Here is a 17290-nt window from a genome sequence, read left to right on the forward strand (position 1 = left end):
TCTATGGGCTACAGAATGTATGTTGCATTAGCAGGCAGGAAAACAACACGAGTCTCATTGTATGCCTCCATCAGAGCTCTTGTGTGACCAGGTGCATTGTCAATGAGTGGTCATATTTTGGAGGGAATCCTCTTCTGAGCATTAGGTCTCCACAGGGAGTTTTAAATATTCAATAAATCATGTTGTGAACAGATGTGCTGTCATCCAGGCTTTCTTGTTCCATTTATAGAGCACAGGCAGAGTAGATTTAGCATAATTCTTAAGGACCCTAGGATTTTCAGAATGGTAGATGAGCACTGGCTTCAACTTAAAGTCACCAGTTGTGTTAAACCCTAACAAGAGAGTCAGCCTGTCCTCTGAAGCTTTGAAGCCAGGCGTTGACTTACCTTCTCTAGCTATGAAAGTTTCAGATATATCTTCTTCCAGTATAAGGCTGTTTCATCTACATTGAAAATCTGTTGTTTAGTGTGGCCACCTTCATTAATGGTCTTAGCTAGATCTTCTGAATTACTTCCTGTGGCCTCTACATCAGCACTTGCTGCTTTACCTTGTACTTTTATGTTACAGAGACAGTTTCTTTCCTTAAACTTCATGACCCAACCTCTGCTAGTTCCAAACATTTTTTCTGAAGCTTCCTAATGTCTCTCAGCCTTCATAGAATTAAAGAGAGTTAGGGCCTTGCTCTGGATCAGGCTTTGGCTTAAGGGAATGTTGTAGCTGGTTTGATCTTCTATCCAGACCACTCAAACTTCCTCCATATCAGCAACAAGGCTATTTCACTTCTTTATCATTTGTGTGTTCACTGGAGTAGCACTTTTAATTTACTTCAGGAGCTTTTCCTTTGCATTCACAACTTGGCTAACCATTTGGGGCAAGAGGCCTAGCTTTCAGCCTATCTCAGCTTTAGACACTCCTTCCTCACTAAGTTTAATTATTTCTATCTAGCTTTTGATTTAAAGTGAGAGACATGTGATTCTTCCTTTCACTTGAACACTTAGAGGCCAGTGCAGGGTTATTAATTGGCCTAATTTTTTTTTATTAATTAATTACTTTATTTATTTTTGGCTGTGTTGGGTCTTCGCTTCTGCGCCAGGGCTTTCTCTAGTTGCGGCGAGCGGGGGCCACTCTTCATCGCGGTGCGCGGGCCTCTAACTATCGCGGCCTCTCTTGCTGCGGAGCACGGGCTCCAGACGCACAGGCTCAGTAGTTGTGGCTCACGGGCCCAGTTGCTCTGCGGCATGTGGGATCCTCCCAGGCCAGGGCTCGAACCCGCGTCCCCTGCATTGGCAGGCGGACTCTCAACCACTGCACCACCAGGGAAGCCTGGCCTAATTTCATTATTGTTCTGTCTCAGGGAATAGGGAGGCCTGAGGAGAGGGAGAGAGATGGGGAACGGCCACTTGGTGGAGCAGTCAGAACATACACATTTATCATTAAGTTCGCTGTCTTATATAGGCACAGTTTATAGCACCCCAAAACAATTACAATAGCAACACTAAAAATCACTGATCACAGATCACCTTAAACAACTGTAATAATAAAAGTTTGAAAAAATGTGAGAATTACCAAAATGTGCCACAGAAACACAAAGTGACCAGTTGCTGTTAGAAAAACGGCACCAAGAGACTTGCTCTGTGCAGGGTTACCACAAACCTTCAATTTGTAAAAAACACAGTACCTGTGAAGCACAATAAAATGAGGTATTCCCCACTGTGGGATTTGTGCCTCCGTGACCATAAACACTGTTTCTGCTACTCTAGCCTGAGTGTTCATTAATTTAGTCTAATAACCCCATCATATCACTGGCTCCAGGAGCATATATTAAAATATCTAGCTCTTTTTCAAATGAATTATTATCAAGTCAAGTCGATGCCATTTTGTATTTGCACAGATGATCTTTTGTTAATCTAAATTGAGGTCTTTGTTTCTTCCTGTTAAATTTCAGGATAGTAATTTCAGCCTGTTCTGACACAGTCTGAATGCTTTTTCACTCTTCACACTGTTCCTCTTCCAGTTTTGTCTCATCTGGAGACTTAACACATACGCTTTATGATTTCGTTTTGATTCATGTAATTTTTTTTTTTAGTTTCATAGAATTTTAAAGCAGAGAGGGGCAGTAGATTAGATGACAACAGGCTTTGCTGCACCCTGCTATCCCCTTGTTTTATACATGAAGAAGACAAGTGAAATTGGAGTCATTTGGCCAAGGTAGCTTGACAGCTAGTAAGTAGCCAATCCTCGACGCAAATCCCGGTTACTGGGCATCAAAGTCTAGATGCCTAGGCCGCTCCACTGTGCCATCTCCTTCCTTGTAAATCTGAGTATTCAGGGCTCCAGTCTACCAAGTCCAGTGTTCTTTTCACTGCATCTCCCATATGTCACACCCTTCTACTAACCTAGCAACTTGGCCACAACACACACACACTAGTATGTTAACAACAATAGATAGAATCTTTTTTCTTTTCCGAATTCTTTTCAGTTAACAAACATTTTGTAAAATTAAGAAAATCAAAAAAGAGTGCAGAGAATAAAGCTAGGTGGGAAAAACTTATTCTCAGTGAATTCATGCAAATTCCACCTGGTCACACTGCTTCCTTTTTGGGTAAAGTGCTTACAGAGCGGATATTTAATACCCATTTCTTTCATTTGACAGATTGTTGTTAGGCTTGGCAATCTGAGGTGTTCAAAAAGTAACTTTCTACCCTTTTTGAAAACTGAAACTATAACTACCCCTCTTAGTTTTTAGTCTTCTTTCATTCTCCCTCTGCTGATTTGGAAGCAACATAACGCATTTCTCATTTTTTGTTGTTGTTTTGGGGTTTTTTGGTAGTACCTTCAAAATAATAACTATATATTTTTCTAAGAGTGCTTATAATTGTTTAGTATTTTTAATAACCACCCAACCATGATGAGGACCTTGAATGCTTTACCCCTGCAACCTCCATCCGTAATCATGTTATTGAGTTTAAAATTTTCATTTCCCCTTTTTCTTAAATATTCAATAATTCATACTGTTTTCTTTTCAGTCAATCATAAATCATATCAATTGACATATTTTGTCAATTTCTCTGTCCAGTATCGTTTCTTTGGTCCCAGACCTTTTATATCGTCCCCCCCACCCCCAGTTTTTTCTTGCTGAGGGATAGCCTTTCATAGTTCATAGAGTCTGGGGCGGTGAGCCTATTCTTTTTTAGGTTTGTCTTTATTTTGCTCTCTCTCTGGGGTGGATATAAAACTCAGTTGTTTTATCTGCATCCCTTCTGGCCATTTTTTGATGCTGATGAGACCTTCGCTGCTCTGATTTAAAAGTGGTTCCTTTGTAGATAGATAATCTGGAAGTTTTAAATGTTATATCCTTATCATTGATGTTCCATAGTTTTACTATGATGTGCCTGAGTTTGGATTTATTTTTACTTATTCTGTTAGGTACTTGGATACAAGTCTGTCTTCAGTTCTGGAACATTCTCAGCAATTATCTCTTCAAATATTGCTTCTCTACCATTACCTCCATCCTCTTCTGGAATTGCTATTATACGGATATTGGAACCTTCCAACCCACCCTCCATGTCTCTTAACTGCCCTTTTATATATTTTTAATCTCTTTGTTTCTCTGTGCTGCATCCCTGGTGAGTTTCTCAGTATCTACCTTACATTTCCAAATTCTCTCTTTAAAACAAACAAAACAAAAATGTTTTAATTGTGAAATGTAACACATGTATAGAAAAAAATGCATAAAACATCAATGTACAGCTTAACAAATTATTATAAGAAGAAGACCCATGTAACCTCACCCAGGTCAGGAAACAGAAAACTACCAGGAACCTTCTATGTGCCCCTCCCAATCACATCCTCTTCCCTTTCCCCTAAGTTAACCCTGCCCTGACTTTTATTATGATCCCTTTCTTACTTTTCTTTACAATTCTAACTCTTAACTGTGCAACCCCAAACACGGAAGTTAGTTTTGCGTGTTTTTAATACTTTATATATTAAAAATATAAGAGAGAGACTGAGTAATACAGTATGCAATCTTTGATCTGGCCTCTTTCACTCAACATTTTATTTGGGAGATTCATCTGTGTTGTTAGATATAGCTATTGTTTCATTCTTTTTCATTACCATGTGTAAATACCACCAGCAGTATATGGGAACACGACTTTGCCTATTTTCTCTGTCTATTCTACAGTTTATCTCATCTGTTACATTTTTTAATCTCACTCAGTAATTTCATTTCTAGAATCTTTAACTGGTTATTTTTCCTGTCCACCTGATTTTGTTTTATTTCTCTTTTCTTTTGATTTGTAATTCATGGGGGTTTTTTCCATGGAAATCATACCTTAATCTACCTCTTTGTGTTTTTTTGTTGTTACTGTTTTGTATTGTTGTTGTTTTTTTCTCTTTTTGGCGGTTCTGCGGACACGCAGTGTCTTAGTTCCCCGACCAGGGATTGAACCTGTGCCCCCTGCGGTACAAGCGCAGAGTCCTAACCACTGGATTGGAATGAATTCTATTCCAGATGTTACGTTTTGTTGACTGATGTCATTTTTTCCCCTTCCATACATTTTCATTAGAAGTGATGCTTGCAAGCTATCATATGATATGCTGTAATGTCTAATTTATATAGTGTATATACAAAGTATATATATATTTTTAATTTAATCAATTTTTAATAGAAGTATAATTGACTTACAATATTACATTAGTTTTAGGTGTGTAACATAGTGATTCAGTATTTTTGTACATTACAAAATGATCACCACAGTAAGTCTAGTTAGCACCTGTCACCATACAAAGTTATTACAATATTATTGACTCTATTCCCAATGCTGTATATTACATCCCCATGCCTTGTTTATTTTATAACTGGAAGTTTGTACCTCTTAATCTCCCTCATCTATTTCACTCGTTCTGCTACCCCCTTACCCCCTGGCAACCAGCATTTTGTTCTCTGTTTCTATGAGTCTATTTCTGTTTTATTATGTTTATTCGTTTGTTTTATTTTTTAGATTCCACATGTAAGTGAACGCATGCTATATTTTCTTTCTCTGATTTATTTCACTTAGCACAATACCCTCCAAATCCATCCATATTTTCACAAATGGCAAGATGTCATAATATTCCATTTTATATATATTATAAAGCTATCCATTTTATCCATCTATTAATAGATGCTTAGGTTGCTTTCATATCTTGGCTATTGTAAATAGTGCTGCAATGAACGTAAGGGTGCATATATCTTTTCTAACTAGTGTTTTTGTTTTCTTTGGAAAAATACCCAGAAGTGGATTTGCTGTATCGTATGGTAGCTCTGTTTTTGATTTTTTGAGGAACCTCCACACTGTTCTCCCCAGTGGCTGCACCAACTTACATTCCCACCAACAGCGTCCAAGAGTTCCCTTTTCTCCACATCCTCGCCAAAACTTGTTGTTTGTAGTATTTTTGATAATAGCCATTATGACAGGTATGAAGAGATCTCATTGTGGTTTTGATTTGCATTTCCCTGTTGATTAATGATGTTGAGCACCTTTTCATGTGTTAATTGACTATCTATATGTCTTCTTTGGAAAAATATCTACTCAGGTCCTCTGTCAATTTTTTAATCAAATTGTTTGTTTGTTTTTGATGTTGAGTTCTTTGTATATTTTGTATATTAACCCCTTATGAGATATATCATTTGCAAATATCTTCTCCCATTCAGTGGGCTGCCTTTTCGTTTTGTCGATACCTTCCTTCACTGTGCAAAAGCTTTTTAGTTTATTTTCGCTTTTGTTTCCCTTGCCTGAGGAGACAGATCCAAAAAAATATTGCTAAGACCCGAGGTCAGAGAGCATACTGTCTGTGTTTTCTTCTACGAGTTTTATGGTTCCAGGTCTTGTGTTTAAGTTTTTAATCTATTTGGAGTTTATTTTTATATATGGTGTGAGAAAGTAGTCCAGTTTGATTCTCTTGCATGTAGCTGTTCTATTTTCCCAACACCATGGCTGATGTTTTAATAATAGATTTCTTCATGTATTTTGAAATTTTCCCTTCCAGCCTCATTTTCCATTAAGCCAATAGCCTTAGTCAGCACGTAGACAATTGCTTGTTTTCCAGTACCGCTACACAAGCAGGAAAGCACTACCTAGCCCCTGGCTTCAAGCACTGACACTATTCCTGATCTTACACAAAGCACTTCGAATCCCTTTCCTCTGCAGGAGTCAGCTCTGGCCACCACTCCTGCTCCCTGACACATACAGAAAAATGAATTGGAATCCATCATGCCTGTGGCCTCAAATCCTGCTTAGCCATGCATTTCTGTTTCTGTCCACATCGATGCTAGTCTCTATTTGAGTTAGCATGTGTTGTTCTGGTTTTTTCTTTTTACGTTTTGCCTGTTATCCTCTGTTAGGGACAGAGGTGATTTTTTTTTTTTAACAGTGTAGTTTGTTTGTTTGTTTATATTTATGGCTGCATTGGGTCTTTGTTGCTGCGCGCGGGCTTTCTCTAGTTGCCGCAAGCGGGGGCTACTCTTCATTGCGGTGCGCGGGCTTCTCACTACAGTGGCTTCTCTTGTTGCGGAGCACGGGCTCTAGGCGCGCAGGCTTCAGTAGTTGTGGCTCGCGGGCTCTAGAGTGCAGGCTCAGTAGTTGTGGCTCACGGGCTTAGTTGCTCCACGGCAGGCATGTGGGATCTTCCCGGACCAGGGCTCGAACCCATGTCCCCTGCATTGGCAGGCAGATTCTTAACCACTGCGCCACCAGGGACACCCAGGACAGGTGATTTTTAAAGTGCAAACTCATCCATCTCTGTTGATAGGGATGTTTACCTCTTTTTTATCACCAAGAATATTAACATCTCTGGGTCCTTATTTCATTATTAGTAAAAAGGAATTGGGACACATGATGCTTCAGTTGTTTTGAGACTTTAAACTCGTATTAAACTGCTAAAATTTGTCCCACTCTTAATAGTTGGAAAATTTTCTTAGTGGTGGAAGATACTGAAGCAAAATAGAGCAAGAATTACCAAAATAGAACGAGTAGTTCTGCCTTCCCTCTGCCATCTGTGCACTATCTTCCCTAAGCTGTGCTTTTCCCTTCCTTGTTCATCTTCTTTTTCTTAATGTTATTTCACAAAACAAGATTCTTTTGGGGGCCTTTAATCTGATTATGAACTTGAGCTTACTTTGGATTTGAGACTTCCACGTTCTGTATTCTGTCACTAGGATATAAGTTCCCTGAGGTCAGAATCTTTATCTGTCTTGTTCACCACTCTATCCCAGAGGCTGGCATATAGCAGACACTTAATAAATATTGTTTATATACCAAATCCTATGTTATGCCATTTTTGTCTATTTAAACATGAGCTTCAAAGAGGATTCCTTATATCCCCCCATTGTTTTCTTTGAATGTCCTTTTTCTCCTCTCTTTGGTATGGTTTGTGATTATATTGTTAAGTTTTTGTTTTTGGAGTTTTTCATCCCTCTTCAGCCAGATATTCCATTTCAGGTATAAGTCTCATATATTAGTTAACTGTTGCTGCATAACAATATTACCACTGATGTAAGTGGCTTAAAACCATACCCATTTATTATCTTATAGTTTCCATGGGTCAGGAGTCCAGGCAAAGCTTAGCTGGATCCTCTGCTCAGGGTCTCACCAGGCTGCAGTCAAGGTGTAGGCTGAGGCTACAGTCTCATCTGAGGCTCCATCTGCTTCTAGGTTCATGCAGATTATTGGCCAGATTTAGTTCCTTGTGGTTGTAGGACTGGGGGTTTCAGTTTCTTGCTAGCAGTCAGCCAGAGGCTGCCCTCAGCTCCTAGAGGCCGCCTGAAGTTCCTTCCCATGTGAGGACTTAACGCCAGCAAGGGAGGGAGAGAGTCCAGAAAACAGGTGTGATAATCTTATGCAACGTAATCACATGCATATCATCACATATGTCCCATCACCTTAGACATGTCCTGTTGGTTAGAAGCAAGTCATAGTCCCACCTCACTCAAAGGGAAAGGATCATGGAAGGCCATGAACAGCAGGAGGCGAGGATCATGGGGGCCTATAAACATTGTTTATGGACTTTTCTAAGGTACTTTCTTGGAAAGTGTACTTTCTGAGCAATAAGTGTAATTCCCTAACTGGTTATCGAAGTATTAATGATACAGATTACATTTCCTAAATGCTTCCCCAATTCAACTCTGTGCTCCTGTTCTCTTTTCTTTGCAATTAAAAATGCTATAGAGTTAGATTTTGCATTTGTAATCATACAGAAGTTAAGTACAATATAAGTTATATATGTAGTGTTACATATGACTGTAGCATACGCAAAACTATGTTTACTGTGTGTGCCTAATGGTTGATTTTAAGCAATTTACGGATAATCTTAATTTTACATAATTTTTCTCCACACTTACTGATTTTAACCATAACTGCATTGTAATATACATCCTGCATCCTGAAATATCTACTTTATACAGATACTGTTCATGGCAGTGGCATTCATGTCAAGGAGCTTTTGAGGGAAAGTATGTTTGCCTACTATGACATTATATCAGGTCTACTTGATTATTTTTAATCTAATCTTTGCATAGCCTGTTCCTTAGCCTCTCACTTTCCAGGCTATGTGTCTAGTTTTTGAGTAATTTATTTCTCTTGTCCGGTTATCATAGAACTTCTTCTTTTTACCCTCTCATTTCTATTATGTTTTTCTTAGAGAGCCACTATTAGGTTTGTGTGCAGCTTTCCCAGTGGATCGTGACTTAGAATAAGGGTTGATTCATATTTATAGTTGATGAGCTGAAGTATTGAATGTTTATATTTATGATATAATTGACAGTAACTTATTTGATAGCAAGTAGACAGTCACCTTCTATCTATCGTTTTAGGTTTCCATTCCTGTACTCTTTTTTCTGCCCATCTTCAAAGCATTATACCATCTTCCACTTTATCTCCTGCCTCTGGATTCAGAAGACTACATCTTTTGTGAATTTGGAGATTTCTCTTATTTTTATTAATTTTTAAAAAGCTATACCAAGTATTATATCCTGATACCAAAATTATATACTTCTTTCAGATAAGTGTTTTTTTATATTGAACCTACTTCTTCGTTCAGTAACAAAACACTCCTGTGTACTCCTGATGACCAAATTTAGAATAATTTTCTTTTGGAGCCTTGACAGTGGCTTTGTATTTTTTTTTCTATTGTTTTAATCTAAAATAATGCCCTCTGGTCCTCAACCAGTTACCTTTAATGAAAACCTTGATTTTCCTTTTACTGCAACCACATTGCTTCCTCTCAAAAAAAATTGAGCATGTAACATCCTGCCCTTTTCAGTGGAAGTGAGGTACATCGGCATTTGATTTCCCAAAATATAAAGTTCCACTAGCTGGTAGCTGCAAGACCACTCCACTAGACTTCTAGCCCAGTGGCTTTTTAAAATTCGTTGCTTACTCACCTAAAGCTATTGGAAATATACACATTTCGTGGTTAGATGCCATGTAGGACCAGTGTCTTTTTGAGAGTATAGAACATCTGTGTTTCCATTTAGATCTAGAACTGTGCTGTCCAATATGGTAGCCACTAGCCACACCTGACTACTGAGCACTTGAAATGTGGCTAGTCCAAATTGAGATGTGCCGTAAGCATAAACGATATACCTGATATCAAAGACTTAGTGAAATATATACAAATAAAAGATCTCAAGTTTTATATTGATTACATGTTACAATGATAATATTTTTAATATATTGGGTTAAGCAAAATATATTACAATTAATCTAACCTTTTTAAATATGGTAACTAGAAAATTTAAATTACATGCGTGGCTCACATTATATTTCTATTAAACAGCACTGTTCTAGAAAATCTTATATATTTTCTAGCCTTTGGCAGCTACTATCTCTGAATTGTTTGCTTCCAGAGGATGTGTGAGAGTTGAACTATTGTCTCCAAAAGCAAACAATTTACTTAGTTCTCCTTGATGGTCCCACTCTGTACCTAAATATATAATATATCAAAATTAGGAAGTGTATTAAGAACTTTCTTTTTTGGGGCGGGAGAGACATTGGGTTAGAGTCCCTTGTCAGGTGTTTGCTGAATTGTCTTTGTCCTATTTTTAAAGTCTGGTTATATTTGCACAGGGATGTCAAATCTATTCCTCAAATAATTTTTTATAGCTGAAAATCCACTGTATAAAAAGAGCAGCTGTGATGTTTTGGCAGCTTTGCAGTAGCATATAGTGACCTGTTCTCACAGCAGCTATGAATGATAGGGTGTATCAACATGTTCAGCATCTAGTTTGTTTACATCCTGAAAACTGATGGCAAGAAAGGGTAACCATTTGTAATTCAATTAATTTAATTGGGGACAGGGAGGCAGGCGACATATAAAAAACATTCTGCTTCCTACACTTAATATTACCTGATGTTTTGGTTTGGGGTGACTCTGTGGAAGTAATTTACATTAATAATCTATATGAAGAAAAACAGAAGGAAAAAAATAATCTATATGAATGAAGCATCAGAACCAAAAAACTTTTTTTTTTTGGAATTCCTAATGGTTTGTGCTGATACTTCTTTTGCCCCCAGAATCTTTTTATAAACATCTTTATTGAGATGTAATTCCCATATCACATGATTCATGATTCACTCTTTTAAGGTGTGTGATTCAGCGTTCTTTAGTATATTCACGAAGTTGTGCAGCCATCACCACAGTCTAACTTTAGAACATTTTTATCACCCCAAAGAATAACTCCATCACCTCAACCCTAGGCAAGCACTAACCAACTCTTTGTCTCTCTGGATTTGCTTATTCTGGACATTTCATATAAATGGAGTCATACAATATATGGTCTTTCACTTAGCATAACGTTTTCAAGATTCATCCATGTTGTAGCAGAATTTCATGTCTTTTCATGGCCAAATAATTTTCCATTGTGTGGATATACTACATTTTATTTACCCATACATCAGTCAATGGAATTTGGCTGATACTTTTTTAACACTTAAAGAATTAAAGAAGCTAATATTTACATTCAGTAAGAACCTTCCTGTGTACTCCTGTATACTTCCTGTATTGAGCCTCGTCGTAATTTCTTTAGGTAACTGTTGTTATAGTCACCACCATTATATAGGTGAATAAATGGAGTCTCAGAAAGCCTAACTAATTTGCCTAAGATCACATAGCAGTTAAGAACTAGAACTCGGACTCAAACTAGTTCATCTGACTCCAAACTGTGTGTTTTCTTCCTTCTTGTCGTAGCCATACAACCTCCTCCACCCCATCCCTTGGTGATCTTGTTGGAAAGAACAATTACTTTGTAGTTAGCTTCTTTGCTAACTTTTTTATTGTGGTTGCTAGATTTAATATAATGTTAGCTATGGGAAATGGGCTTGAAAAAACTCTCAGGGTGGCCTTTCCCAATAACTTTGTGGATAAGATGGGAATGTACTCTGGGTGATAATATACCTCAGTAGTTTAGCAACAGATAGAACAACTGTACAAGAAGCAAACTGCTCAACACACTGGTGTCCACCTACGGGCACAGGCGCAAGGGTGTACTGGAGGGCTCTCTTCTCTGTCCCGTGAAAAACTTCTGTAATGCCCTAGATAAACAATGTGTGTAGTAAAAGACCTAGTTTATGATATTTGTAGAAGTCCCAATGTTGAAATTTTTGAATTTTATCCATCTGGTAGTGTCATACACAGAGAATATGCTCAATCAAAACTTTTTATTGTGATAACGTATATTCTGTCTCGGATTCCTTTTTTCCCGTAGGGTTCCGTAGCTATAGCCGGTGCTGTTATTCGCTGGCTCAGGGACAATCTTGGAATTATAAAGACCTCTGAGGAAATTGGTGAGTATGCTCTAACGAAGGGCTAGAATCTAAATAATAAGAATTTTCAATATTTTCCCCTTGCAATCTGTTAATACATGTGCTTTGCCCCGTATGTGACATTAAATTATATGAACCCCTATTATGAGTTTGATTTACACATAAAAGACTATTTTGGGAAGATTTAGAAAACAAATTGACATCCTTAGTGGTGGCTATTAATATACTGGCACGGTAGGGCATAAAAATCACCCAAGTGTAAAACTGAACACCAAAGATTGCCAGAATCTGCAGCTAAATTTATCTGATGAGAAAAAGCTTTAAGTCTTATTAGAGTGAGAACTAAAACTCTCCAGTACCTGTAATTTACGTATTAATATGGCTATTTTCAGACAATGGATAATTATTTTGAACCCCCCACCCACTCTCCATCTACTTGTTTAATTTTGCCTGAAGGTGAGACAATCAGGAACACATTTCTGATTAGGGACACACTGAAGGCCACTTCTTCGTCTGCTAGTCAGCAACCTTAAAAATAGTGGAAATAAGCTAAAATACCTTAACGAAACTAATCCAGTTCCTTTATTTCTTGGGCTGGGTTACATTTTACTGGGGGGTATTCAGTGTGGAGAAATTTGCTTTTGTTGTTCCTCACATTCTGCTGTAATTAGGAACATTTTGCTGTACTAAATAACAGGAAACCAAAAGCTCTGTCCTAATTTTTTAAACACGTGTGTTTATTGACGAAAATAAGTAGCATATAGTAGAGTGATTTTTGTTTGATTGTTTGTTTGTTTGTTTTTAACGTTAGAAAAACTTGCTAAAGAAGTAGGTACTTCTTATGGCTGCTATTTCGTCCCAGCATTTTCAGGGCTATATGCACCTTATTGGGAGCCCAGTGCAAGAGGGTAAGAATTGAAAATAAGGTATGCTTTTGTCAGTCTTGATTTATTTACTATATTAGCTAATAACTTATTAGTTAATAGTTTTCTATTTTCAAACGGTTTTAAAGTATTGAGGAAACCTTTTACACTTGGCAAGTATAATTTCAGAACCTTTAAACTCCAAGAAGTTGGGAATTCCCTGGTGGTCTGGTGGTTATGACTCCGAGCTTCCACTGCAGGGAGCACGGGTTCGATCCCTGGTTGCGGAACTAAGATCCTGCATGCCATGCGGCATGGCCAAAAAAAAAAACAAAACCTCCAAGAAGTTATAAATCACCTGACAAATAAGCCCCCACCATATCCATATTCATGTTAGTGTTATTATCTTTTATCTTCAAGGCACCTGCAAGTTATGTCTCAAAGGGACATCATCTAGATGAATATTGATTTGGTTTTATATTACTGTCATCTATTCGGATAGATCTTGAACTTTTTCGTATGTGGATGCAGCATTGTAGACTATAAGGACTTTCCAAGCTACTTAATGTTTATGTCCAGTTTTGTTTTTTCTAATGTCCTATTTCCCCCCCCCCCCCCCCCCCGTACATTTCTACCTACCAAATTCAGTCTTTCCATATTTAGGACATTTGTAGTTGATGACTCATTTATTCCACTCTAATCTTAAAAATCTTTGTATTTTTAGGATCATCTGTGGGCTCACTCAGTTCACCAATAAATGCCATATTGCTTTTGCTGCATTAGAAGCTGTTTGTTTCCAAACTCGAGAGGTAATAAATATGGGCCCTTTTCTTGTACTTAATCCACCTTTATTATTCCTAAACAAATTATATATTCATCCCAGAAATTTATTAAAATTTATAAGCTTACTAAATATTTAATCAAAAATTAAGCCTGCCTAAACATTAATGTAATAACTGCGAGTTTTTGTTCTTTTCCCAGCTGTCATTACTTTCTAAGTTCCTGTTAGCTGCCAGGCGCTGGGCATTTTACAGTTGAGGGGATGCTGAGTGGTGCATATTAGGCAAAGGGGATAGTAGCACAAACATAGGCACCATGGCAGGAAATCAGGGTGCAAAATAGAACTGTTTGGCTTGACTGGATATAGGGGTGAGTGCAGAGGTGTGGTGAGAGAAAAGGTTGGTTGTAACCAGATCAAGGAGGGCCTAGAAGACCAGCCTAAGAAATCTAAATTTTTATTCTGCAGGCTTTGGGGAGCTTTTGAGTGTTTTTGAGTAGAAGATGACTATTTTCAGAGATGTTACTATGGAGTACTTTAGTTATGTTCATTGCATTGGTTTATTTAAGATTTTGGACGCCATGAACCGCGACTGTGGAATTCCGCTCAGCCATTTGCAGGTAGACGGAGGAATGACCAACAACAAAATTCTGATGCAGCTACAAGCAGACATTCTGTATATCCCAGTAGGTTAGTAAGCCTTCATTCCTTTAAACTCCAAGACTAATGTTTCTTTGGAAGAACTGGTTTTTTTAGGCATATGTAACTGCAAAGATCCTGATGTAGCTCTCTCCCCTCAGTGAAGCCCTCGATGCCCGAAACAACTGCCCTGGGAGCTGCCATGGCAGCAGGGGCTGCAGAAGGGGTTGGCGTTTGGAGTCTGGAACCTGAGGACTTGTCAGCTGTCACAATGGAGCGGTTTGAACCTCAGATCAACGCTGAGGGTACTTGTTTTTTTACATTTTTTTAATTGAAGTATAGTTGATTTACAATGTTGTGTTAGTTTCAGATGTTCAGCAAAGTGATTCAGTTATACATACATATATATCTTTTTTTTTCAGATTCTTTTCCCTTACAGGTTATTATAAAATATTGAGCATAGTTCCCTGTGCTATACAGTAGTTCCCTTTTGGTGAGGGTACTTGTAAAGATTGAAGATTGGTATACTGTGGAAAGTGAGAGAGAGTTTGCTTTTCTGTTTATTCATAAGTTGAGAAAGTAAATAAGATAGCAAATGCTACTGTTTCAGGTTTGGCTACTAAGCATATTTGGATACACTGAATGAATGTGAATGAGAGGAATAGTTCCCTATTTAAAAAAAAAAACTTCTATAATCACCTTTCTACCATTCACTTCTAGCGTTTACAGTCCTTTCATGTAGGGGGATAACACTGCCACACTATCAGTTCTAGCTTGTTAGTGTAGCCTTTCCTGACAGTGACAGGGGAGATATATCGGCCACCGACCCCTCATGTCTGCATCGGATCATCTTTGGTGCCAGTGGCCAGTTTTAGGACAGGATTATGTGGGGTAAGGGATATTCTGATAACTTTTAAACACAGCAGGGCTAGCCTGACAAAAGCAGCAACAATTTAAATAAATGAGCATTAAATATTTGTCTTACTGGCGTAATAAACAAAGCTAAGCCACAAGCTCTGACCAATACCTGTATTAAATTTGTGTATGAAAATAAGGTTTTATATATTGAATTTGGTTTTAAACCTTTTTAAAAACCTATGTATAAAATAACGTCAACGTGGATTTTGTATGATATCCCAAGCTCCTCCACCCTCCCAAAAAAGAGAAAATAGGTCAAGTAGGATTCCCCTTTCTGATTCATCACCACTTGCTTGTGAATGGCCTGGTGTTAGCAGGTAGCCTGTTTCGCCATCTCCCTTCATCGTGCAGACCAGGCTGAATTTCCCTTCAACTTCCAAGCAAGCTTCTCTCCCGGTCACTGGTAGTCACTAGCAACCATAGTCTCCGGAATCTGAGTCCTGGTAAAACTCCATGTCAGCTTAATACAATGTAACAAACATCAGTTTAATATGTGTAACAATTTGTCAAGAATGCTGAGTGAGGGACTTCCCTGGCGGTCCAGTGGTTAAGACTCCATGCTTCCAATGCAGGGGGCGCAGGTTCGATCCCTGGTCGGATCCCACGTGCTGAACGGTGCAGCAAAAAAAAAAAAAAAAAAAAAGAACGCTGAGTGAACATAAGTGTGGTACTTAGAACATCTCAGTAAACTGCCTTTCTTATGTGTGGTTTTCCTACCTTCTATGTCTAGAAAGTGAAATTCGTTATTCTACGTGGAAGAAAGCTGTGATGAAGTCAATGGGTTGGGTTACAACTCAGTCTTCAGAAAGTGGTAAAAATGTTTTTATTATTATTGCCACTTTGCCCTAGTATGTTAAATCGCTTCTTTAAGTATCTGGCCATTTATACTTAGCAAGGCTGCTCTGAAGAAAAGCATTATTATAAGCTTATAGTTTCTAATGTTTTGAAAACACTTTAAAGTTCTAAACATAAAATGTAAATTATCATGTTGATATACATACTTAACTCTGTCCTGCCATATCTTTCCTTATTAGTTTATTCCTGGTACTTCAATTGATAACTTAGTTTTCTAAAAGTAAAATTATTTCTAGTCTCTTCTTAATGCAAAAAAATCAACTAGACTTTTTTTTTCTTCTTCTTAGTGTCTGACTTTGCCTTTCTGGGGGGCTGTCTTCATGACCTGAACCAACCGAAAGCTGTATTAATTTCAGAATGTATTTCACTACTTCCTAGACTGCTTCCAAGCCCTTAGTGAGTGTATGTTATGAGAACTCATTGGAATCAGAGGAAGAAAAGTACCAAACATAGTAAATTAGAAATGTCATAATTGGCAAATGCTCTTGGCAGAACATAGAGGACTGTTTTTTTTCAGTCTCTTAGGTGGGAAAGTATTTGCCTTAAGTAAACCATTTAATTGTAAACAGCCCTGAGCTGCCTTTAATATAGAAACAGCCTTAAACATGCCTTTAATATGGCATAATATTTTAATTCTTTGCTAAATGCAAGATTTCGAACGTAATGAATGAAACAATGGTCAATAATATATTGAAGCGTATAGTTTAATGGAGAAGAGAATATAAATGAAATATAGCCTGCCTTCCAACCCCAAAGCGAGTATAGAACCACTTGTAATGTATCTGGCTTTTAGGAGAAGCTTCTGGGATCATCTAGTACCGCAGATCACTGTGATCTGTATTTTCAGTCCTGGATGTTCCTACTTGAAGCTTTTGTTTATTCTCCTAAATAAGCTTTAAGCTTAATATCCATTTTCTTTAAATCTTTTGTCCTGAGACTCACCTTTCTTTCTAAGATAGTGGCAAAGCCTTTCTTGCTAAGACTGTTTGCAGTTTTGAGACCCTTTATAGCTAAACTTCTCAATCATAGGTATTTTTGTAGCACAGTGCTAGTTGCTTTGAAAGATAGACGTGCACTCGATTTATTTTCTGGTTGCCCTTAATTAATGGCTAATGAAAATGAGTTATATGATTTCTTTGACAAGTTAGATTTTTTTTAAGCGGCACAGGGACTTCCCTGATGGTCCAGTGGTTAAGACTACGTACTTCCAATGCAAGGGGCCTGGGGTTCGATCCCTGGTCAGGGAGCTAAGATCCCATATGCCACGCGGCATGGCCAAATAAAATAAGATGGCACAATCCTACCTGTTCCCGCACTCCACTGCCCCAGCTGCCTCCACGTCAATGCCACACATCCTTCTCCTTCCTTGCAGTTGAAGATATAATTTTAATTGCAAAGTTCCCACAAAACCAATTGATCGTTTTCTCTCTGTTTGC

At 38.0% G+C, this 17290-nt stretch overlaps 1 protein-coding gene across 5 annotated transcripts in view; it reads left to right on the forward strand.

The window, feature by feature from the left end:
• The window catches only part of GK (glycerol kinase), a 73879-nt gene that overhangs the window by 42023 nt on the left and 14566 nt on the right, over positions 1-17290 (forward strand). For all 5 annotated transcript variants that reach the window (XR_014239759.1, XR_014239760.1, XR_014239761.1 and 2 more), the window contains 6 exons: positions 11744-11822; positions 12613-12709; positions 13389-13473; positions 14012-14132; positions 14243-14386; positions 15730-15810. Coding sequence is in view for 2 of the 5 variants with exons in the window: in XM_082378189.1 (XP_082234315.1) it covers positions 11744-11822; positions 12613-12709; positions 13389-13473; positions 14012-14132; positions 14243-14386; positions 15730-15810 (607 nt within the window). In the remaining 3 variants the exon portion in view is untranslated. The remainder of the gene's footprint in view (positions 1-11743; positions 11823-12612; positions 12710-13388; positions 13474-14011; positions 14133-14242; positions 14387-15729; positions 15811-17290) is intronic.

Source organism: Balaenoptera borealis, assembly GCF_965194805.1.
Source record: "Balaenoptera borealis genome assembly, chromosome: X".
Classification (NCBI taxonomy): Eukaryota; Metazoa; Chordata; class Mammalia; order Artiodactyla; family Balaenopteridae; genus Balaenoptera; species Balaenoptera borealis.